At 46.5% G+C, this 25,652-nt stretch overlaps 1 protein-coding gene across 1 annotated transcript in view; it reads right to left on the bottom strand.

The window, feature by feature from the left end:
• Positions 1-24,498, bottom strand: part of SMKR1 (small lysine rich protein 1) — a 226,884-nt gene extending 202,386 nt beyond the window's left edge. The window contains exons 1-2 of the mRNA XM_085651173.1: positions 24,457-24,498; positions 23,464-23,669 (exon numbers count right to left, since the gene is read on the bottom strand). Of these exons, the coding sequence (XP_085507299.1) occupies positions 23,464-23,669; positions 24,457-24,498 (248 nt within the window). The remainder of the gene's footprint in view (positions 1-23,463; positions 23,670-24,456) is intronic.
• Between the last annotated feature and the right edge of the window lie 1,154 nt (positions 24,499-25,652).

Raw genomic sequence — 25,652 nt, forward strand, 5'->3', positions numbered from 1 at the left:
TGCACCGCAGTCCTTTATACTTTGACTCACATGTGGTGGAAAGGAGGGGATGTTTGTTAACGTGTGCAGCAGCCCTGGCACGTTTTTAGGTCTCGCCTAGCTATTGCGTTTACGGAATCGCTATGCGAGACTCTAGTAAGAGGGGCATTTCAAAGTGCTCCCAAAAGTGGATTGCATGGCGAGCACGCGCACAATCACGTGCATCGTGCCGCCATGCAATCCGTTTGGGGAAGCGCTTCAGCCCACTGGTGCCCTCGGCATCATACTTCAAAGGGTCCGCTCCCCCGCCTGGAATGCGCTCCCCCGCCTCCGCCAAGCGCGCGTGCCACGCTCCACCGCGTCACAAATTTGCTTTCACTGTCGCGCGGTGGGCGCTCGCTTTAGAAGGCGGGCTTGTTATACACAGTCAAGGAACGTTTTACTGGCACAGCCATGAACTTAAGAGGTCAGGCGGAAATTGTGAGTTGAAAGACACAGGGCAGGAGATGACGATGTACTGACCGGGTGGCTCTTGAGCGGAGGGTGGCACTACTGAAGTCACCGAGATGTTACCCTACTATGGGTACGGATTTGCTCATAGAATTAATCCTATGCACACGAATGACTAGCATTTACCAGCTGAGCTCAAATCTGGGCAGTGGTTCGCTCACAAGAGCTGGCTATTTACAGCCTTTCTCGCGGACTATACACTGACCTGGATTCTCGTTGCTCGACGTGCAATATGTACATCCTATCAGGCTATCACAGAGAACAGCGGCAGAGCATGCTTTAGGACTCCACGGCCAATAAACAACCGTCATAAGCCTGGATAGCAAATCCTAGGCGACTTCACATATCATCTCTTTGATGTCCTCCAGCCAATAAACAACTGACAAGATCTACCTCTACCAATAACATGATTTCAACCTTTGCTCACATTAGTATGAATATGTCCGCCCACGTGAGTGGCTGAGAGTAGTCTGGTGCCTCGGAATTGACCCTGCTCAGCTCCACGTAATTACCGTAGTTGCTAGACAAAAAGACCTCCGAAAAAGAAGTAGAGAAACAATGTTCAATCGTATTTAAGGTATGCACGGCAACCTTCTGTACATTGTGGTTACCGTAGTGACTAGCTAACACCATAACGCCTCGCCTTGAAGACACCCAGAGGCCACCGAGAAGGCTTGGAATACAAAATTTTCCAGCTATCGCAACAAGAATTTTAGATTCTATTAAGGACACGGAGGCGAGGATTATGCTTTCTCAATTCCTTTACTGAACTCAGCAGCCAATGAAAAGTGAACTACATAAGTAAAAAACATCACAACCCATGAGGCTTTGAACCGCGCCTCCTCATAGTAGCCAATGGTAATCAGACAAAGCATACAAAACAGAGAGACACTTCCTTGTCTTCCTCTTTCTTTGCGAAAATCAGTCTATAAGTCCAAACGAAAACATCACAGGAACTTCAACACTCAACGGAGAGAAAAAACAGTTTCATTAGGATTCTCAACAGAGAATATAGTCACCCAGTCCAGAGGAAAATCAGCTTCTCAAAAAGGGGGGATCCGCCTCCCGTCGGAGTAGAACTTCAGGTCTTGTTATGGCCCTTTCTCAGTCCTGAGATCAACCTCTTCGTATATGGGAAAAGTCATCTCCAGCCGGAGCATCACGTCAATTCTTGTTAGAGTCATTTCCTGAAAATAGAAACAAGGTTGAGAAAAAGGGAAAACCTACAAACCGGATTTCTTAAGGGTGGGCAATACTCAGTTATGAATATAACAACAATACAACTTAACAGTTGATACTACTGTCCCAACGGGTGGGATAATCCTCGCCTCCGTGTCCTTAATAGAATCTAAAATTCTTGTCGCGATAGCTGGAAAATTTTGTATTCCATGGCAGGACCAGAGGCTTCTGATTATGCTGGTTCAAAGCTCCTCAATAACAACAGAAGAAACATGAGAAATAGGCTTATAATAAAACATTTTGAACATAGAATCCGTGGACCAGTCAGCCGCTCTCAGAATGTCCTCTTAAACGAGAGCCCAATATATACGCTTTAAAGGCCATAGCTCCCCTAGTGGAATGAGTGCCATAGATGGAAACATCAATGCCAGCCTCTGACATCACCCATCGAACCCACCTGGCTAAGGTGGCTGCTGATACTGGTTGGTAAGGTTTCTGAATTGCAATCAACAATTGCCCCAAAGGATCAGTCCTATGGGCAAGAGTGCGTTCCTCATAACTTTTTAGACACTGTAAAACACATAATTTATTATTGTGAGGAAAAGCAGGATACTCTACCGAACGTGACATCGAATTTGTCCGCCTTGAGATGATAAAAGAGACACCCTGTGGAGAAAACATTCTACCTGCCAGATCCAGAGCCCGCACATCCGAGACTCTACGACAGGAGATCAGGCATAACAGCATAGTGAGTTTGGCCGACAATTGTTTTAAGGAGAGCGCTGAATTATCAGGCCAAGACTCCAACAAAGAGAGTACCTTCGAAACATCCCATAAGGTGGAATACCTGGGTCAAGGGGGATTGGCCACTCTAACCCCTTTAAGCAACTTACACACAAGGGGATGCATCCCCACTGGTTTACCATCAATAGCGTCATGGCCCGCCGAGATAGCAGAACGCAAATTGTTAACTGACCTGTAAGCAAGCCCAGATTCAGCGCATTCCGACAGGAAATTCAAAATCGCAGTCACATCTGATCCCACGGGATCCACCTGCCATTGAAGGCACCAACCCACCAATCGCTTCCATGAAGCTGAATATCGTTTTCGGGTGGACGGAGCCCAAGCCTGTCGTATAAAACCGGCAGCTGCCTGTGAAAGACCTTCAATGCTCTCGTGTCTCCTGAGAGCGTCTACACCATGAGAGGGCGTTGGTTCTGCAGGATCAGCGGGTGACAAGCTCCCACTGGGTCCTGGAGAATCGTCGGGAAAATCGGGAGTTGAAATGGAAGATCCACAGACAACTCCAATAGTGTGGGAAACCACGACTGAGTCTTCCACAACGGCGTCACCAACACTACTGAAGCCGCCTGACGACGGACAAAGGCCCCCACTCTCGGGATCAGGGCAAACAGAGGGAAGGCATAATTCCTTTGTGGGCCCCAATGTTGAAGAAACGCGTCCGTTCCCATCGCCATCGGGTCCGGTCTCCAACTGAAGAACAACGGGATCTGGGCGTTGAGGCGAGAGGCGAAAAGGTCTATCTTGCAGGGGCCTCGCATATTCATGATCTTCGCAAACAGCGAGGGGTGAAGCTTCCAATTGCTGTAATCGCGCAGGAACCTGGAGTTCCAATCTGCCACCTGGTTGAGTTTGCCCGGAAGATACTCCGCTATGACCGTGATTTTGTGATTGAGGCAGAAATGCCAAAACTCCTTTACGATGTTGACCAACATCGGGGACCTCGTCCCCCCTAACCGATTGATATATCTCACCGCTGACACATTGTCCATCCGGAGAAGGATGCAACAATTGCTCTTCAGGGGAGATATCGATCGTATCGCAAACGAACCCGCTAACAACTCGAGGTAGTTGATGTGCAGCCTTAACTCGTCGGCAGACCACCGTCCGCCTGTGGCAAAGTCTCCACACCGAGCGCCCCAGCCCCAGCGACTGGCGTCGGATTCGATAATGACATCCGGAGCGGCGCCGAAAATCGCCCTTCCGTTCCAGGCCGACATGTGTTCCAGCCACCACTGAAGCTCCTCTCGAGCGTCTGGGGATAAGGAAATGAGGTGGTCGTAATGAAACTTCCTCTGGATGTAGTGTATCTTGAGCTGCTGAAGGGCTCGATAATGTAGAGGGCCCGGGAAGATGGCCTGAATGGAGGAGGCCAGTAGGCCCACGATCCTCGCCAAATCTCGCAGGGAAATCATCTGCTTGGACAAGGTCGATCTGATTTCCCGTTTGATAGACCTGATCTTGGGCAGAGGGAGAAGAAGTTGGACAGACAGTGAATTTATTTGGAAACCCAAGAATTCCATCTGTTGGTTTGGAGTCATCATTGACTTCTTGAGGTTGATGACAAACCCCAGGTCCTTTAATAGGGACATTGTCCACCCCAATTGCGTGAGCAGTAGATTCCGATCTTGGGCCATGAGGAGCATGTCGTCGAGATAGACAATCATGCGCACTCCCATTTCTCTCAGGCGGGAGACCACAGGTTTCAGGAGTTTTGTGAAAACCCAAGGGGCCGACGATACACCAAAGGGAAGGGTACGATACCGGTACCATTGTCCCTTCCATTGAAATTGACGGAATTTCTGATGAGAGGGACAAATTGGGACCATGAGGTAAGCATCCTTCAGGTACAACCGGACCATCCAGTCCTTTTCCAGCAATAGGACCCTGAGAAGATGGATGCCCTCAATCTTGAAGTGTCTGTAGACGACAAAGGGGTTGAAATCTCTGAGGTTCAACACAAGTCTCTGACCTCCTCCCTTCTTTTGCACCAAAAAGACGTTGCTGCAAAACCCTCCGGGACTGAAAGGTCCTACAGCAATGGCCTGTTTGTCCAAAAGCTCTTGAAGTTCGGAGTCTATAAAATTCTGTTCTAGAAGGGAAAAAAGGAGAGGTCGAGGGGGAGTAAGTTGACCTGGCGGGTCCAGAAGTTCTATCTGGTATCCCTGAACTGTCTGCAAGATCCAAACATCTGTGGTGAGGCGAGCCCAATTTACAACAAAATGCAACAATCTGTCCCCCAGGGGAATCGTAGGGTACACAGGACTTACCAGAAGACTGGGATTCAAAGTTTTTGTGGCCGCGGTTGACACCTCGATTGAAGCGGCCCCTGTATCCACGTGATCTGGAGGGATAGAAACCAGCCTGTTCAGGCTCTTGGGTATAACCCCGGCATCTGGGCGAGAAACCTCGTTAAGGACTGGGGTTGGAGTAGCGGCCGGTCGAGCGTCCTCTACCACGCCCAGCCCTACCACAGAGACCTGGTGAAACACTCTCTTCAAGGATGATTGGGACTTGTCGAGTGAGGCAAAAGTGTTCACGAATTTAGCAATGTCCTTCACGAATTTGTCACCAAAGAGCTGACCTTCTGCCAGTGGGCCCGGTTCCGCCGTGGCCAATTCCACCAGTTGTGGATCAATCCTCAAAAGGACTGACTTGCGTCGCTCGGAAGCTAAGGTGCAGTTGGCATTGCCCAGCATACATATTGCTCGTTGAGCCCATCCCGCCAACACCTCAGGGTGGATGGCCGCCCCTGTCTCTTGCGCCTGTAGGGCCAACTCCAGTATTTTTGCTAAGGGGTCCGCAAGGTCAAGAACCTTATCTTGACACGCCCGAAGGGCGCGATCGATTCCTTTCTTGGGGTCCTTCTTATATTTTTTAAGGAAAGTGGTCATGGAGGAATCTATGTCGGGAGTAATTGCTACTTTATGGGGCAAGTCGGGACGCGGGCATTCAGACTTAAGGCGTGCCCTCACCTCCTTATCAAAGCTCTTTCTTAGTCTGAGTCTGCATGTACTCAGCCACCGCTGATGGTGGGACCCAGTCTGCAGAGCGTGGGTGGACAATATCCCAAGGGGCGAACAGGAAGGGAGAGGGTTGGACAGGGGAGGAAGAACGTTTGCGCTTCTTCGCACGTTTACGAGGTTTCGACTCCCTAGAAGAGTCGGTGTCAGTATCAGGACCTGAAGTGGTGTCTACCACTGGGATAGGAGAGGAAGGCTTAGGCGGGGGAGCCGGGGTGTCCGCGTGGACCTGCTCATTGGACTTATAAAGTTTGGAATAAGAGTGTGCGTGCGGCCAAGGGGTACCAAAGGGCTCGGAAGGAGAGGGGGGGATCGGAGCAGGACCAGTGCCAGCAGGGGAAGGGTTCGGGGCAACCAGACGATCCAGCCTCTGAGCAATAGGTAACAAGGCAGAGGAGAGCGCCTTATCTAACTTGGCATCCAATTTTTTGTCAATTAAATCCTCCATGGAATCGTCGTAATAGTACTCATCATCACCCTGGTCCTCACACGCAGCCACCTCCTCCTGGTAGAACTCGTAGTCTGCCATGCCTCAGGTGAATAACTTGTATTCAATCAGAAAGAATCCCCAGAGGGAAGCTCAATTATCCAACCCCAACCTCCACAGGTTAGGGTGTCAGTTGGGAGCAATGCCGGGGCAAAAAGGAGCCAGGGAGTACATAAAAATCCCAACAGGGATTGCGAAGTAAAGCTGCACCACTCAGGAGTAATGGGGGGGAGACGCCCCTCCAGCCTGGGTGAGCAAAAGGTTCCAAAAATTAGATCTGAGGCCACCAGGCCAGGTATTGAAAGGGTTACTGTTCACCAGACAGTCAAAACCCAAGCGCTGCACAAATTAACATAAATAACTGCACCGGCCCATACTCCGCTCCTATTTCGCCTGCTGCGTTAATCCCCACTTCAGCCCGGGGCAGGGCGCCAAGTCCGGCACTTGCAGGAGGCACGCGCGCGTCTGCGCGCGTGCGTGCTCCTGAGAAGCACGCCGGAAGCCGTTCTGGCCTCGGCGTGCGACTCGCTCCCTGGGGGGGCCAAACCCCTCCGATCGCGGACCGCGATCCAAACAGCCGGCAGTGTCGGTGGCAGCGCGGGGGCAGTGGGGATAAGAAACGGGACCAAATCTCACACAGCGCAACACGCACTGGACCCTACCAAGAACGAAAGACACCGGCGATGGTAACGCGCCTAGAGCGCAGGTCGCGAGTAAGGCGGCAAGCAGACACCCCGCCTAGAAACACAATCACTCGTCCAACATAGAGGTACGACCTGGCATAAAGCATTGACAATAAAGCTTGCAGATTCTTAACAAAAGTTTCAGATGTAAAGCATACAAAAGAGAGAGACACTTATCTTGACTGCGGAGCAGCAAAGAAAGAGGAAGACAAGGAAGTGTCTCTCTGTTTTGTATGCTTTGTCTGATTACCATTGGCTACTATGAGGAGGTGTGGTTCAAAGCCTCATGGGTTGTGATGTTTTTTACTTATGTAGTTCACTTTTCATTGGCTGCTGAGTTCAGTAAAGGAATTGAGAAAGCATAATCAGAAGCCTCCGATCCTGCCATAGAATCCCACATGTGGCATCTCTTGCAGTAAGCATCCTTGGAACTGAAGACCAGAATCTAGGTGATCGAACAGCGTCCTCCTGTTCAGCAGCACAATGAGCTTCCTGATTGATTCCGTACTGATGGTCATTTCACAGGTGGGCTGTCTCTTTATATATATATCCCAAAACATGTCAGAATAACCATGCTGCTTTGCTAAGTATGAGTAGAGGGATTTATGTCTTACATGTTTTCCCAGATGCCTCTACTGAGAGGATAGCACATTGGAACACAGCTTTTGGGTCTCTTCTTATTTCCCAGACGAAAGTAGTAGCCTCATTACACTCCTGCTTGATTCTCTGGATAGCATTGAAGTAAAGAGCTAATTAAGCAACGCGTCACTGTCATGACACTTTGACTTCCTTAAGCAGAGCTGGCGTAGAATGTTCCCCTGTTCTGTTATTAGAGTGGGGTAAATAGAAATTAGAAACGTTTTTATTGTGATGGTCTGACTGTAGTTTGTAAGTCTTCTTGTTGGTGTTCATGGTATGGCATGTTTGTGTTGTGTATGTGAGTAAAGGTGGTTGTGATTTAAATGTACAAATACGAAGTAGGTCATGTATACTGAGTATGTAGCTAAGTCGCCTGTGTGGTAAGTACAATGCACATGTTTGGAAGTCTGATAATTGAGAATTCTAAGCTGCACAGCTGGGAGAGGGGTTGCTGTCTTACAGGACTTTCAAAGATGAGCATGCAGTTACCATGAGCACCAGTTTCATCATCATCCTGTCTACCTACTATCATAACACACTTGTTTTGAGGGTGGGATGCTGAATTGGAAGGTTGTTGTGCGGTGACAAGTATTGCTATTGCTCTGGCCAAATACCCCCTTTTTATTAGGCTTTGACTTGCAGGGGATCCCACTTGCAATCATAGTGGGTGAGAGTCCTTTTACTACCATAGGGCGATCCCTTTGGGCTGGTATGGAGTGAGAGGTAAAGCACGGTAGAGGTTCCCTCCTGTTGTTTTTGTATGGTTAGATGTTTGGTGAGGGTGAGCGACCCTGTATCACTTCTCACTCACTCCTTCTTGTAATATTAGCTAAATTGGAGTCCAATGTGAATTCCTTGTGGGAGAATGGTATTCCTGGTAATCCAGGGTGGTTCTTGAAATGCAAACTGTTTTTATCCATTACTCATGGCAGATTTTGAAATTCATAACAATTGACAAACAGATGTTTTGAAAAACAAATACTCGAAGATTTAACTCAAATATGCACAGGATTTATAATGGTATGTGTAAACAAAGGTTCTGTATTACAATCTGTTCAACTGGAGGCAGACTGGTAATACTGCTAGAATTTGCAAATGGGGAAGAGAGCTGCCCGAGGTAGTTTCATAGGCTGGTTGACTCATTGGACCCCAGAAATTGCGCATTGCTGCTGAACATTGAAATCTATCTGTCATGCAGAAGTCTTAGTCTTAAAAGCTCGAAACCAAAAATATAATTCACTGAATGATGGTGTCATTCTCACCCTTTTTAGGTCTCGCTGAGTCAGCGCGCATGCGCTGCTCGGAGAGACATTTAGTAGGTGACTTTTCAAAGTGCTGCTGGCTGGCGACAAGCTTGCGTTCACGCGAGCATCCGCCAGCTTTCAGCCCCATGGCTTTCCTTTGCCTGCACGCACCGCATCGCAGACCACTCGCCAGCCTACATTTGCCGTTGTGTGCACCACTCGCGCGGAGCGCACGCTTGTTGTTCTAGGGCACCGCGCTATTTGTTTGTAAGGTTTTTTTTAACTTTAATATGCAAGGGCGCCACGCTTCATGTTTTAGCACGGCGCCCTAATATGTGAATTCTATTTGTAACTTTTTTTTAAAACTTTAATATGCAAGGGCGCCACGCTTCATGTTTTAGCACGGCGCCCTAATATGTGAATTTTATTTGTAACATTACCGTGAATGTGCGCCGCGCCTCATGTTTTAGCCCGTGCCCTTTTTTGTGTGTTTTTTTTATTTCTGTGGCCTGCCATTGCTATCTTCCTGCCGCCGCCAGTGCTGCCAGCCTGTCATCTAGCAGCTCCCTCAGCGACGGCAGTGGCTTCATCTTTGTGCACGGATCCAGACCCTTTTGCAGCATGACACTGGATTCCCCCTTCCACATTCTGCCTGCCGACGGTACTGCCCTACATCAATATAGGCCACAGGGCCCCAGCGCTTTGCCTACCAGCGCCTGCCCAAGATCAGTGTTTTAGGGCGCCGCATTTTATGTTTTAGCACAGTGCCCATATATATATTTGTTTTTTACTTTAATAGGCATGTTTTAGCCAGGCACCCCTTTTTGGTGTGGTTTTTTTAATTGCCTTAGCCTGCCTAAGATCAGTGTATCAGGAAGCTTGCACACCGAACCGGCACCTCCTCATCACTTCCCGTCGGCCAACAGCAACCCCCATGCCCAGCCTGCACGGAGGACTACACTGCCATGGGACTGCCCTCGCACTGTTACCCCATGGTGCAGCCACAGGACAATGGCTACCTTCCCCGTGTCTGACCCGCAACCCATTGTTCCTGCCACTGAGGTCACCCACAGCCTGGTGCAGTTATGCAGTACAGGGACCTGAAGGCAAGTGGCATTGCAGAATAAAAACGGACATGTTACAGGTATGCTTTATTTAATTTATTTATTTGTTTGTACTTTTATATAGCGCAAACTTTACCTGGAGGTATCAGATCGCTTTGCGTCAGCACCAGTTGCATTACAGACAGACACAAGGCTTGAATTAAAGAGAGCAGGCATGCACAGGGGGGAAAGATGAGGGTGCCGGCGTTAAGTATGTGGTAAACCACAGTGCGTGTTTGATGAATTGAGTAAAACTTCAAAGCATAAAGGTGGGACTCCAGGGTGTGCTTGTACTTGTGTTCCCTAGTTCTACAGTGCACCACTTGAAGAGCGCGCAGTTAATCCCATCATGCAGGATTGACAGCGTCCTCAGAAATGTCTTTATAAATGGCTGCATGGATGGTTGTAAAAAAGCTACCATATATTAGCAAGCATTTACAATTCAATAGGTTTCGCATTTGCAAGACTTTAAGCAATTGGCATTGTAAATGACAATTCCTTTCATTTATCAGTCATGAAAAACAACTCATAAATAAAAGTCATTGTCATTTACAATGCCAATTGCTCAAACCCTCGCAAATGCGAGACCTATTGCATTGCAAATGCTTGTTACATTTAGAGGTTAAAAACATGCATCAATAGTCAACTCGTGTTTAAAACCAGAAGGCCATATGTAAATACCAATAAGCAAAATAATAAAAAATAATAATAAAAGATTTGACTGCCTTATGTGCATCTCATACACATCGCAGTTGAGTGTTTAAATTCTGCATTGCACCACGACCAACAGTCCGAAAGAAATAACGAGGCTTCTTGCTAACAGCTCCCGTTTCTTTACTTAAAACAGAACTAACCCTTTGCTGTCTCACACAAGACTCCAGTTGAATTATACAGATTCTCCAGTCACAAGCCCTGAAGAGAACCCTCTAAATGTGATAGGGACTCGAAACGCGTCAGCGTTTAACCCCTACTGGGTTGTTTAAGCGATCAATGTCTATGCTGAGCATTATGTTTTGAATGTGTTTTGCCTGCTAGACACCTAAATCTACAAATAACACAAGTGGCATTTTTTTTTTTTTAAACAATTTTTATTGCGTGAAGTGGCACATACAATGCAGAGTCCTGTAACCCAGAGGCTATCTGCTACAGTTTAAAGCACAAAATGTTGCATTGACATTTGATATAAACATTTATCAAAAAAAGATAATAAAATGTACCCAACAAAACCCTCCAGGATTTCGCGATTTCGCGGTTTGCCGCGAAATCGGCACTTTTGTAAAAATGCCGCGATTTTTACAAAAGTGCCCGCGAAATCGGCACTTTTGTAAAAATGCCGCAAATTTTACAAAAGTACTACACTCGTCAAACGTTTATTGCTTACTCGGAAACACATGAGCACATCAAAGTATGTATTTCAGTGTCAGCACATTTCCAGTTCATGTGCTGTTTGAAAGAAATGCTTCATTCTACCGTCTGTGGCCTAAACCTTCAACCGCTGCTTAAATTAGAAGTCAGACGAGATCAATACAGTTTTGTTTCACTGCTCAAGAGAAACTCTTATAAACATAATAGCGCCTCACCTGCCAACTCCCCAGTGTCAGAATCCATCAGGCGGGAGAAGAAAACAAATGAAGCCTTCCCTGGCCAGACACCTCAGTGCCAGAGAAATGGTTGTCAAAGGCCTCGGAGAGCGCGAGGCGCCTCGAGATTTCCCCTCAGAGCAGCGCGAGGCACAAATGTTCCTAACCCTGCCTGATAATCAGTCAAAGGACATTTTCATTCCAGTGAATTCTAAATGGGTTAAAAATGGGAAACAATAATGTGTACTCAGCGTGGAAAAAAACCCTTCGAGAAAAACTATGAATATTTCCTTAGTCCGGCTCTTTGAGTCCGGTTATCTGTCGCCGCAGCTGCGTTTTTAATTTGGAGAATTTGAACATGTGGAAAAGGCCATGGTTGCCTATCTAGCGCTGCTGATGAATGTGACACCTTTGATCATTTTTAAAGGAAATTTACACCGTGTCTGTCAGATTTTCACAAAAAGGAAAAAAAAGCAGTAAAATGCAAAGGCTACAAAGAGCATGTTGAGAATATTGCACTCAGCTTGTTATTGGCTTTCTGGCATGCATTCGTTTTTCTGCACTCTCTTCTCACGTGCATCTCATTCCATTTGAAAACTGACAGAGCACTCGGTCTGCTTAAATTGAAAATGTATCTTTTCTGAATCAAAATTACAGTGAAAATTGCTCCATGCTCACCGAAGCACAACAAATTCTGTAACAATAATGAGCATTATGTCAATCGTAAAATTCATCCAGAAAAAAATACACAAGATACATGCCTATTTCAAAGTACTAGAATGTTGCTAAGCTTCTGAACATTTCTGATAAGCTATCATCATTTCGTTATTCACATAGTGACATTGACATGGAATTTGGACAAAGACGCCATTTTAACTTAATCCGATTGCAGGATCGTGTCACCTGTAAGTGTGTAGGTTGCTTTCTTTTTGGGCACACGAGGCACGCGGCGGGCCCTGGGGGGCATAATTTTTTTTTTAATCACATATATGTAGCCTTGAAGCCAAACACAGTCTCTACATTGTAAATAAACCAAATCTACATTGCTTCGTGTTGTTAAATACTTCAAAAAACGAAGATATCTGTGTTTGTTGTAGGAAAAACTGCAAACTAAAATGCCGCAAAATTGCCGCTAAATTTCCATATTTGTGCCGCTAAATTTCCATATTTGTGCCGCTAAATTTGCTAATCCATGCCGCTATATCCTGGGGGGTCACTGTCCCTGCACTACATCTCAAGTGTCTCCTCCTCACCCACTGCATCCATGGCAAATCCCGTTTAACCACTGATCCCCTGAACCACAGCTCCCCCCAGCCGCCCCACAGTCGCAACATCCCCAGCCGAAATGGGCTCCAAATATAGGCCTCTAAAGTCCGCCCAACGGTTCCAGATCTTGAAATGCTTTTGAGGGCACCCCGTGCTCTAAAGATAGGAGTCTCCAGACCCATGCTAAAATCCAGACTGTTCTTTCATGCTGAACAGGAGGGCGGGGACTCTGCCTTCCATTTCCGTGCAATGTCCTGTTTGGCTAATGTGAATCCCAGTAACATCAAGTGGCGCTTCTATATATTTCCCACTACACCCTCCATTATATGTAACAGCACTAACTTAGGGGAATAGGGGAGCTCCCACCTCAAAACCTCCGCAAGGCAGGCCAACACCCGCGCCAAAACTCCGCAATCGACATACATTGCCAGACCCTATGAAACAGAGTACCACCCTCCTGACCACATCTGAGACAGAGTGGGAACATGACAAGGCCGGCCCTCAACAACTGGATTCTAATATAGTGTACCCGGTGTAAGTAATTAAATTGAATTAGTTGGAGCAGCATTGCAATTGCAGCCTCCCGGGGGGAGGCTAGTGCCTCCGTCCAGTCCTCTCCGTCTAAAGGGCCACGGTCCTCCTCCCAAGCCAACCTTAGTTTATCAAGTGAAGTGGTACAGTTCATCACCAGAGACTGGTAGATCGTGGAGATTTTGTGGTCTTGTAGGTCTCCCATAAACAATTTAGCTTCAATGGGGCTGAAATCCGGGAGAGACCACAATCCCGTGACACTAGGGAGGGCGGCATGTCTGAAATGAAGGTATTTGTAGAATTGGGTCTTTGGCATCTGATATTCTCGCTGTAGGTCTTGAAAGGACTTGTGAACTGTGCCACACATCACATCCCCCAGGGTAGAGATCCCAATATTGTCCCAGTCTCGGAAACCCGCTAGACCAGCTAGCTGTGGCAATCTCCCATTGGACCAAAGCGGAGTCTCCTTTGTCAACCTGTCCCACCACCCCATCTTCCGGAAGGCCTGCTTCCACACCTGGAACACCACCCTAGTGGCAGACGGCAGGGCATTATGCACCGAGGCCAAGTAAAGAATAGTGTGTAGAGTAGCGGCCCCCATACATCTCCGTTCCACCACATAGGCAGGGTCAGACCTGTCCCATACCACCAGTCATTTAAAATCATTAAGTGCGAGGCCATGTAGTAAGATTGGACATCCGAGGTGGCCAAGCCACCACAGTATGTCGATCGAAACATGTCCGCAGCGCCACTCTGGGCGCCTTTCCCACCCACAAGAATTGCCCCAGTGCCGAGTTCACCTGGCAAAACCACGAGGGGGGGATGGGGAAAAGACAATTCTGTACCTGATAAAGCAGCTGCAGTGGCGATACCATCTTAACGATGGCCGAGCGACCAGATATAGAAAGGGACAAATGAGACCAGGCTTGCAGCTCTTCGCGCACAAGCGCCCATACCGGCAGGATGTTACGTTCCCAAGACACAATCGGGGAGTCCGATAGGAAAACTCCCAGGTACTTTACCCCCATCGCAGTGACCTGCACTGTCGATACCCACGCACTCAGGTCCACCTGTGTTCTGAGGGTCCACAAAGTGGATTTGCAGGGTTCATAAACAAACCCGACGACTCCCCAAAAATGTGCATGATGCAAAGCAGTCTCGGTCCTGTTCTGTTAACATCCGTCAAAAAAAATAAGACATCATCGGCGTATAGGGCGTTGCAATCCGCAATCCCTGAGCCCATTCGAATCCTGTCACTTGCGCATCCATCCGGACCCAGGCCTCCAGAGGTTCCATAGCTAAGGCGAACATGAATGGCAATAGTGGGAAACCCTGTGGGGTAACCCACCCAATAGGGAAGGTGAAGGAGGCAGACCCCGCGATGCGAACTGACGCCGTAAGATCCGTATATAGCAGCTTTAAATAGGACAGGAAGCGCGCGCAGCCGATCAAGCAAGGCAAAGATGTACGTCCAACTGAGGGAATCAAATGCCCTATCCATGTCTGCCAACACGAGGGCAGCTGGCACATGCAGCCTCCGGATAGTGGCGATGGCGATGTGTGCGCGACAAACATTATGTTACGTCGCTCTCTGAGGCATAAAGCCGACCTGATCCGGGTGGACCAGCGAAGTAATGTGGGACTGGAGGCGATTGCCCAGAATTTTAGCCTCTCTATTCAGTAAGGAAATGGGGCGATAGGAAGCATGTTGGTCTGGGGGTCGGCCCGGTTTGTGAAACACAACTACCTCGGCATGCCTCCAGTCCCGCGGGAGGCATCCGCGTTCCCGTGCCTCCCCCACCACCCGGAGGAGATGGGCCCCAATTTCGTCAAGTATCTCTTGAAGAACTCGCAGGGGTATCCATTAGGCCCTGGAGCTTTTCCAGAATTAAGGTCACCCAGAGCTGAGCCCAGCTCCTCTTCCGTAAGCGGAAGATCCAGCTCCGCCCGGGCCACATTAGATAGTATCTGGGGCGGAAGGTCCTCTGAAGCGGTGTACGATAGCAGCCGGTAGGGACTCCTTCGGGGCATAAAGGTCTGCATAGTACTGCGCTAAACTCTCCGCGATGGCAGAGGGATCCCCAAGAGTCCTCCCGTCCATTCCCGAAATTTCAGGAAGGACCAGGGAGCGCAGAGCTCCCTAGCACAAGCGATGCAGAAGACTTGTCCCCCCACTGATAAATCCTACTACGGGATGCCAACCATGCCAGCCGGGCCTCATCCATCAACAAGTCTGCATGCGTTTGTCTCGCCACTAGCAACTGCCAACGTGCCGAGACACCTCCCTCCCCCCTACTGACCCTTACAAGGTCATTGATATGCACCTCGGACCTGAGTAATGACTCTTTCTTAGTCCTACGCTCTGCAGTACAGTATGCGATATCCACGCCTCGTATAGTCGACGTCATAGCCTCCCAAAGGGGTTCAGCTGCTGCCACCGATTCCACAGTAAACTCTAAATATTGCTTAATAGCCTGTCCTATATGGTCTCTATACTGTTCATCCTGCAGATTCCAGGGGGAGAGGCGCCATTGAAAGGGTGGTTTTGAGGGGCCATGCTGTAACATTATCGCAACCGGGGAGTGATCAGACAGACCCCTTGGAAGAATTTCTGCCTCTCTCACCCTGCCAACTACCCCTAAAGGTACGAAGAGATAGTCCAGTCTTGAAAATGAATCATGTACCGCTGAGAAATATGTATAGCCCTGTTCCTCCCTGTGCAGCTGGCGCCAAGGATCAACCCAGCCCAAACCTGACACTAGGGAACTTAGTTTGGTAGCAGGACAAACAGCAGTCGGGCCTCCCCGTCTCCATCTATCTACACCATATCCATCACATCATTCCAATCGCCTCCCACAACTGCCAATCCATCTGGTACCTCCGCCCACAGTGTCGTAAGACGCCCAACCAATGACCAGGATAATGGAGGGGGGTATAGACACTACCCAACACCACTTGTTCCTCGTAGATAATACCCTTAATGAAGACGTACCTCCCCTGCGAATCCGCCCACGTCTTAGAATGGACATACGGTACCCACAAGTGGCCGTTATGGTATGAATTCATATGACTGGTTCACAAGTTTTGTTTTCATAATGTTTGTGTTTACATTTGGTATGTTTTGTGTATATATGTTAAACATTGACTAGAATTGTGATAACACGCTGTATCTTTTGAGGAGACATGGTCTCTAATTGCTTCAATTGATATGAATGGTTTCAACCTGAAAAAAATGTAATTAAATTGCGCTAGACCATTAAAATGAGATAAAGGTCTGAGACTATTTTATTCTTAAAACAGCACTACTGAATAGCAGGTCAGGTACTTGTTCTGTTTATTGTTTAAAAGGTTCTTCCTGACCGCAGTAGGACCAACCCCCCCCCATTTTTGGATAGATTATGTGTTTGAAAAGCACAACAAAACAGGGAATAAAGAGTTTGTGTTGCTTTGCATAATTCACTTACACAGTTTGCTTGAATAGTTCCATAACCATTGCCATAAGCAGTGTACTACTTCTGTTTGAACAATACACACTTGTTCCCATGCTAGAACGCAACATGTATATCAAGACACAACTGTACTGTATGTATAAATATGTACCCTACCCTACTTAACTATACCTAAGGGCAAGTGTGCCTGACTCAAGGGCAGTAGAGTTTTAACAGTCGCCCCTCCCAAAGAACGCCCTACCGGGCGTAGTTTGTCCGTATGACGTGCATGGAACCGTCGCACCAACCAAGAGGCGTGTACATGGGAAGCTGGTTCCCAAGAATTGTCTGAACCATCAGACCCTTTCCATGAGAACAAATAGTCTAAACGCCCTCGCACTCCTTTTGGGTCCAGAATACGTTGTACTTCGTATTCTAAATGTCCATTTATTGGTATGGGAGGAGGGGGTATGTCATGACGTCTACCTGGGTGGTAGGGTTTTATCAATGATACATGAAACACTGGGTGGATAGGGTATTCAACAGGTAAATCTAATTTTACAGAGACTGGATTTACTAAACGACCTATGTATCTGGGAATAAGTTCACATGATCCTTCTACTTGAAGATTTTTGGTCGATAACCATACTAAATCTCCAGGTATGTAATAAGGAGCGGGTTCTCGTTTAGTATCTGCTGTTAGTTTAATTGATTATTAATATTTCTGTAGTGCTATTTCCGATTGTGTCTGAATATCAAGTAAATGTCGTAAATGTACAGTAACTGCTGTAACTAAATAAGTTGGTAAGACAATTGGTATGGATCTTGGATGACATTCCGTGAGGAAATGGAACGGGATGCAATGAATGCCTGCATGCACACTATTATTGTACACAAATTCAGTGATTGGCAAGGCTTTGCCCCATTCTCTAGTGACTGTAGCTAAAAGGCAGCAAAGTATCTGCTTTAAAGCTTGGTTGACCCTTTCTGTTTGACCGTCAGGCTCTGGGTGATAAGCACAGTACAGGGCAACTTCAATTCCTAATGTCTCACATAAAGCTTTCCAAAATCGAGAGGTGAATTGACTATCACGGTCTGAGATTATCTTGGAGGGTAAGCTGTGTAAGGATATAAAATGTCTCAGGAAGATATCGCTGAATTCAGCTGCTGTAGGTAATTTGGGTAATAGAACAAAATGAGCCATTTTTTACAATAAGTCCACTATCACTAGTATTGTAGTGTAACCTTTTACTGGTGGTAGGTTTGTTATAAAATCAACACTAACAGTATGCCGAGGACTGGGTGGTACTGGAAGAGGCTGTAAAAGTCCTGCAGGTGCATGATGGGCTGATTTTTGATGTGCATAGACAGGGCATTTGGCCACATAATCTTTTACGTCTTGACTTATAGATTGCCATCAAAACTGTTTCTTAATGTTAGCCAATGTTTTGTGAATGCTTTGATGTCCTACTAAAGACGTGTCATGTGCCCATCCCAGGACCTGTTATCTTAATTCTAGAGTAGGTAGTAATATACAGGAATCGTGATAGAACACTCCATCATGAATGGCATGATTAGGTCAAGTGAGCCATTGCTGTATATTTATGTACTGGCTTTGTGATCATAGAGTAGATAAAAAGTCAGTTTCAATGGTGGTTACGGCTACTATTTTTTTCTGGAGGAATGATGTTCATATGTACCGTTTCTGTACTTTTGGACCTATAACCTAATTGAGATAAAATATCAGTTTCATTCCTGGACGATATGTGATCACAAAATCATAGGTGCTAAAGAAATTAAGCCATCTCTTTTGCCGTGGTGTTAATGCTTTTACTGACCCAAAGACTTGTACATATTTATGATCAGTGAAGATAGTTACTGGATGTTCGCGCCCATAAGATGGTGTCACCATTCTTCAAAGACTAGTTTGATGGCAAGGAGCTCCCTCTCTGCAACTGTATAATTTTGTTCAGTTGGGAGCAACTTCTTTGAGTAAAAGCCTTTTGGATGCAAGTGACCGTCGTCTGGGTGTCTTTGAGATAGAACCCCTTCAATAGCAACCTGTGAATCATCTGTCTCAACAAAAAATGGTTGGTCTGGATCAGTAAGTGTTAACACTGGAGATTATGTGAATTTTTCTTTTAGGACCTGGAAGGCTTGGGAGGCAGCTTTTGTCCGTGCAAAAGGTTGGCCTTTGCACAATCGAAAAGTGATTGGGGCCACACTATCGGAAAAGTTCTCAATATATCTTCTATAGAAATTTGCAAAACCCAACACACATTGGATTTTTTTTAGATTGGTGTGTTCTGGCCAACACTGCTTCCACTTTAGTTGGATCCATGGATATACCATTTGGAGATAAACGATATCCCAGGAAATCAACTGTGTGGGCATGAAATGTACATTTATCTAGTTTGGCAAATAACTGATATTCACACATTCGTTGGAGAACAGCTCGTACCTGTTCCACAAGTTCTTCTTCATTTTTTGAATAAATGAGAATGTCATTGATGTAGACAACCACACACATTTCCAAAAAGTCTTGCAATACCTCATTAATAAAATATTGAAAAGCAGGCAAAGGGCATGTCGGTGTATTCAAACAAGCCAAATTTTGTTTGAAAGGCCATCTTCCACTTGTCACCCTCCTTGACTCGTATAAGATGGTATGCTCCCCGGAGATCAAGTTTAGTGTAAATTGTTGAATGGATATTTGTTCTTAATGGTTGCCTTATTAAGGCCATGGTAGTCAATGCATGCTCTTAAATCTCTGCCCCATTTTGGGAAAAAGAAAAGGGGAGAGGACACTGGTGAGGTAGAATGTCTAATAAAACCTATCGCCAGAGGTTCATCCAGATATTGTTGTAAATATTCTGTCTCTGCGAGTGCATATACTCCAGTACTGGGCAGTGGAGCCCCAGGGATGAGGTCTATGCGGCAATGATAGGTTCTATGAGGCGGTAATGTGGTAGCTTTTATGGTGTCAAACACATCCTTCAATTCTTATTTTTCATTTATTTATTTTATTTATTTGCAAAGTTTTATATAGTGCTGGCTAGACCCGGAGGTATCAGAGCGCTTTACATGAGGATCAGCGTATTAGAAGTTACAAAGTTATAACAGTTAACAGGAGCCAAGTATAACATAGGGAAAACTAACAGTATTACACAATAACATAAGTTACTAGCACATAGCATAACCAAGACACATGTCCAGAGGGGCAAAGAAGGGAGAGGTACAAAGGAGTAGGGAAAGCAGATCAGGTCGGGCAGACCGGCAAGGGGGAAAGTACTTCAGGGGATGGATTTGTCCGAGGGCGGGGGAGGAAAGGAGACACAGTGGAGAGTCAAGGGAAACCATGTCCAATGTCCGGTTGGGTAGGTGATGGCTGAGGGGGTGAACCAGAGCCTAATCTCCTCTATAGCTGATAAAACAGCTCCACCGGGCAGCGGCCATGATTGTTCGGGCTCCAAGGTCAGCAAAATTCACGGTCCATCAGAAGATCATGAACCAAAATCGCGGTAATTGGAGAGTTGAAGGGCCACCGTCCATACAACCTCAGGAGAGTCCAAAGGTTCAAGGAGGGGGTAGAACTCAGGAGATTAGAGCCGGGAAGGTAATCCCTTGCCAGGGAGCTCCCGGACGCAGCTCCTCTCATTTCGGCCATCTTGAGCAAGGGAGCCTGCAGTTGCCTGGATGGTCTACTGCGAGAAGATCAAAAACACCGGAGCTCCTGGGCGTGACTGTGCGCCGTGGCCCGACCCCCAGCACCGAACAGAAGCAACCTGCCCGGTTCGATGCTCAGACATGAGGCCGCCTTCAAAGCCCAAGTCCGCCTGACAGGGTCAGGCAAAGTTTGCGTTATTCCTAAGGGGCGCTCTCTGAGCTGCCAAAGGCCGCCACCCCCGTAGTTGCCTCCTGCAGAGTGTTCTCCTTTTTTGTTGCGGTGTTTTGGGCACTCTTAGGGGATCTGCTGCAAGAAGGTCCCAGCCATCAAGAGGGCGGCCGCCATTTTGAAGTCGGGCATCGCCATGCCAGGCACCACGGGAGCAATATCCCGTCCGGCCGGTTATTTGGTGTCCGAGATGCCGCTTCTCCCGCTCCGCCCGTCCTCTCACTCTTGACTCAGGCCGCCTCCTCCTCACCTTCAGGTATGTGTTATGGTGCTCGGGAGCCTCCTCGATGTCGCCATCCACGGGGATCGAGGGTATCAAAGCGTCGCCACTCTGCACATTGACCCGCTCTTCAGGGTTTTCCTACGGCAGTTGCAAGGGGGGGTCAGGAGCTCCAGGACCTCTCAGCTCCCCCCAGCGAATTCTGGTGTCAGCATCTCATTCGGGGATGCCCCCATTTTGCAAGGCTCGGACGTCGACCCTCCGAGGCCACTCCGGAGACAAAAAACTCGGCTTCCGCCACTGAATGGGCCTCAAACGTGCCATCCCCGTGTTCGCAGCCACTTAATCTGCCTCAGGGAAATTTTGGGCAATCTCTGATGTGGATTTTAGAAGTAGGACGAGGGCATGGATTCGGAGCCGGAGTGAATCACGTCCACCCGGCCATCTTGCCTTCCTCCTTCCAATTCTTGGTACTGTGGAGGAATAAGTGTTAGGGAATAGGAAGCAACTTCACAATGTAGAGGAGCAACTCACTCTGCTTTTGTCTCTTGATAACAATGGGTGCGCCAATACATGGCATCTAAAGTGATTGTTCTATGTTCAGAGTCAATTTTGGGGTTGTGAGTAGTTAACCAAGGCACCCCAAAAATCACACCATAAGTCGGGGTATCTATGAGGTCGAAGGCCAACTGTTCTGTATGACCTTTAGAACAAACCAATGAGAGAGGAATAGCCTAGTATGTTATGAGACCCAATGACAATGCAGACCTATTGACTGCCCATACAGGGTCTGGTTCATCTTTCAATACTTTAGTAATTCCTAATGGATTGGCTAAACAAAGATCCAAAAAGTTTCCAGTTGCACTGGAATCAATCAACATTGGTAATATGCGCAGTCGATAAAAGGATAACCTGAATCGTGAAATGGCGAGGGATCCGTGCCACGGTATTTGCCAAATATTGGGAGATCTGGGGTATAGCTTCTCTCGACTCAACGATCTGCATTCTAGTCGAGAGTGCTAGTTTTCCTGGGCTACATCAGTTGGATTTGAGGTAATAGCGATCTTCTTGAGTTTTGGTCTTGTAGGACAGTCATGGGCAAAGTGATTGGCTTTGCCACAGTACAGACATAAATTTAATTTACATTCTCGTTCTTTTTCCTCAGGTGTTAGTTGACCCTTAACCCCACCTTTGCATGGGATCTACGTCGGACACCTTAGTCTCTTGTTCTTTTGGTTCTGTTTATTTGAATCACCTTAATATCAGATCTTGGTCGTTCCCCTTTATGTTCCCACAGTCTATGATCTGATTTAACTACTAAGTCCACAAAGTCGGGGTAGTCATCTGGTAAATCCACTATATGGGAAAGTGCATCTTTTAAATCGTTTCGTGATCCACAATAAAAGAGAGAGGTTCTTTTTTCTTCAGGCCATTTTGTTTGAGTCAGAAGTGTGTTAAAAGTGGTGACATAAGTCAACAAGTCCTTAGTACCTTGTTTTAAATGTAGCAATTTGTTATCGCTTGCTTGAACAAAAACAGGTCTAGCAAACAAGCGAGTCATGGCGGTCTTAAAAGCTGACCAATTGTACAGAATTAAGTCAATGTTATCAATTAACAGAATGGACCAGTTTGCTGCCATGCCACCAAGGTATGACAAAACAAAGACAACTTTAGTTGCATCTATGGGAAATTACTGTGGTTTGCACAACAATTGCAACTGGCATTGACCGATAAATACTGCGAACTTGGAGCTATCTCCTGTGAAACGTTCTGACAAGGCTAGAGGAACTGGAGAAGGCACTCCTACCGTTACTTGCAGGGGTCTTGAAGTGTCAACACTAGGAGGTGAAGCAAAATCCTTACTACGGGTACCTAAATCAAACAGTTCTTTACCGAACTTATTAGATGAGGTATCCCATGGATCTCCCCTTGACTTAAAATGTACTAATTCTCTGCACAACTCATTATTTTCTTCACGTAACTTGCTCATTTCTAATTGCAAATTGTGCACAAGATGATTAATATCCTGACCCTCTGCAATGTCAGTTGCTAGAGCCTGGGTCATATCATGCACATCTATGTCCTCTTGGTCCATATCTCCCAAAAGAAAAGGAAAGTAGATTTTGTGGCTTGGCCTACTGTCAGGAGCCACTCACCTGAACTCCAGGTTTTGCTTTAGAGAGATGACTGGACCCAATATCCCCTGAATCCTTTCTCAGCTTCAATGCCTATTAAACAACATTGAGCTGTGAAGGGCCCCAGGGGGAAAGGGATTGGGAGGAGAAAGAAAAAGAGAAAGAATGAACCATTCTGACACTTGTCTCTCTCTCTCTCCCCTGGACACAGGGTGAAATTCTCTGGATTCAGGGCAAGGTTCTGATAGGGCTTTTTCTAGGGCTGAATGTGTTTTTCAGGATTCTTCATGTGAACCGTCTGTGAAGAAGTACAGCGATCACAAGTTACTTTTCTTTAAATAACAAATATATCATCCATTTGCATTTATACAACTTCTAAATATTCATTTAGCAATTACCTAGCATTATGTGCTTAATAATCAGCTTTCTTTCTGCTAGGGTTAGTTCCGTTGAGTATAACTATTTTCTAGAATGTGCACTGTAAAATATTATATTAGTTATGCAATTAACACAATGATATTCGAAAACTTGTTTTTTCTGTACCTCAGCGTAAACACAAACGTTCTTTTTTAAATGTCTTTCTTTGCTGAACTTCAATGACTTGCAACATCTTTGTGTTTTGACAAAGATCGTTGCCTCCTTGCGATTTGGCAAATATTATGAAGTCAAACCAACGATGCAAAAATGCAAAAATAAATACCTGATGCGGGAAAGCATCTTAGCGCTAGCAAAACGCGAATCAAATCGAAGAGAAACTCACAGTTCTGTGGATTGTTCTTTTTGGTTGTTGGAAGCCGGAAACCGGAAGACTCGAAATCCGCCTGATCCAAGACAAGCCCAGAAGTCAGGCAGAGACGCAAGACAACAAGAGGCAGGGTTCGCGGCCACCCGACAGAAATCCGTAAGGAATGGAAGAGTGCTGTCAGAGAGGAGCTGCCGGAGTCTTCGCTGGAGATCAGGTAAGTCCTGCGAACACAGAGCCAAGCAGGGATTCTTTGCGTCGCCGTCCTTTATAGGCTGCTAGACACGTGCCGACTCACACGTGGAGGAAAGGACGGGATGTTCGTTAACGTGTGCAGCAGCCCTGGACGTTTTGACCTTTAGTGGGTAAAAACGTGCATCAATAGTAAACTCGTGTTTAAAACCAGGAGTCCATATATAAATAACAATAAAGAAAATAATGCAAAAAACAAATAAAAGATTTGACCGCCTTATGAGTTTGAAAGGCACAAAAAACAGGGAATAGAGAGTATGTGTTGCTTTGCATAATTCACTTACACAGTTTGCTTGAATAGTTCTATAATCCTTTACATACGCAGTGTTCTACATCTGTTTGCACAGTACACACTGTTCACATGCTAGAACGCAACATCAAGACACAACTGTACTGTATATATAAATATGTACTCTACCCTACCTAACTATAGTTAAGGGCAAGTATGCCTGACTCAAGGGCAGTAGAGTTGTAACAGGGGCACAGGAGACTCCAAGAGTCCTCTACTAGAGGATGGAGGATATGATGGATAGATTGCATAGACCAATAACTGTCACTAAGAAGGAAATCCTTAAGAAAATCTATCTGGAACAAAAATTAGCCTCCCTACACCCAACCGTTCAGAAAAGGGTATGTCAGCACAGTCAAGTAACTCTAGAAAGCACTCTCGAGTTTGCCAGTGCTTATAATTGAGCCTAAGAACTACAGAAGAGATGAGAGGAAGGAGCTGGCGAGCCTTCAACCAGGGTCCTGTGATACCTCACAAACCCCCAGTGGCCAGAAAACCAGATATGGTGACATTGACGCTTGGACCCACACCCTGACCCCTACTTCCTGGTCTGCAGTGTTTTCATTGTGAGGGCATGGGTCAAATCGCCCGCCATTATCCTCAGAAAGTAGAACTTGTGGATGTAAGCATGGCAAGATCACTGTATTATGACTTTCCTGGAAATCACCCAACTTATCACTGTCTGATGAAAGTGAAGGGAGAACCCATCCCAGCATTATTAGATACCAGATGCCGTCGGAGTTTCATATGACCACAACTGATTCCAGGGGAAGCAAACCACCCTACCCGAATGGAGAACATCCAATGAGTTCATAGGAACAAGAAGACATACACCATGACTGACATCTACATCCAACACAATGAGGACCCCATCTTACCCCTAAGGGTGGGTCTTATACCCTAGGTACCTGAACCCCTCATTGTAGTGACAGACTATCCCAGTCTGGAGACCCTAGTCAAGGAGACATGAAAGGGCGGTGACTCCTGGTGCAAAAGCGCCCCATTTTTCCAAGCAGAAGACTGTGAATGGCCTACCCCAAAAAACACAGAAGACTCTGTGTGGAGTTCTGACTGCAGCTTTTGTGCTGCCCAACTAGAAGAGCCCCTATTCAGAGAGGCCTAGTACACATCTACCAAGAACGAGGACCTTCAAAGAGTAGGTGCCCAATTCTTTACTCATCTGGGGGTTACTACATAGGAAGGGGGGGAACCTAACCTAGACAACTGCTGATACCCACATCCTTTAGAGATAAGGGGTATTATTTAGATCTTGGCGGATGGAATACTCCGTCACAAACATGACAGATATACCATCCGCCATATTACAATCTCCATAGGATGTAATGGGATTGTAATACGGCAGTCGGGATCTCCGTCACGTTTCTGACAAAATATTCCCCTCCGCCAAGATCTAAATAAGGCCCAAGGTGTTGTTTCTGTTCCACAGCCATTTACTAGGATGGCACCTTAACCCAGAAAAAACAGAAATAACTATACTAGATAGGGTCTATTGACCGGGCATCTACAACCAGGTAAAGAGATACTGTAGGGAATGCCTGATTTGCCAAAATAATAGTAAATACCACACATTTAAGTGCTCCTTTGCTCTCCTTCCCGTAATTGATGAGCCATTCTCTAGGATAGGAATAGACATCATTGGACCCCT

Source organism: Triturus cristatus, chromosome 4_1 (assembly GCF_964204655.1).
Source record: "Triturus cristatus chromosome 4_1, aTriCri1.1, whole genome shotgun sequence".
NCBI lineage: Eukaryota > Metazoa > Chordata > Amphibia > Caudata > Salamandridae > Triturus > Triturus cristatus.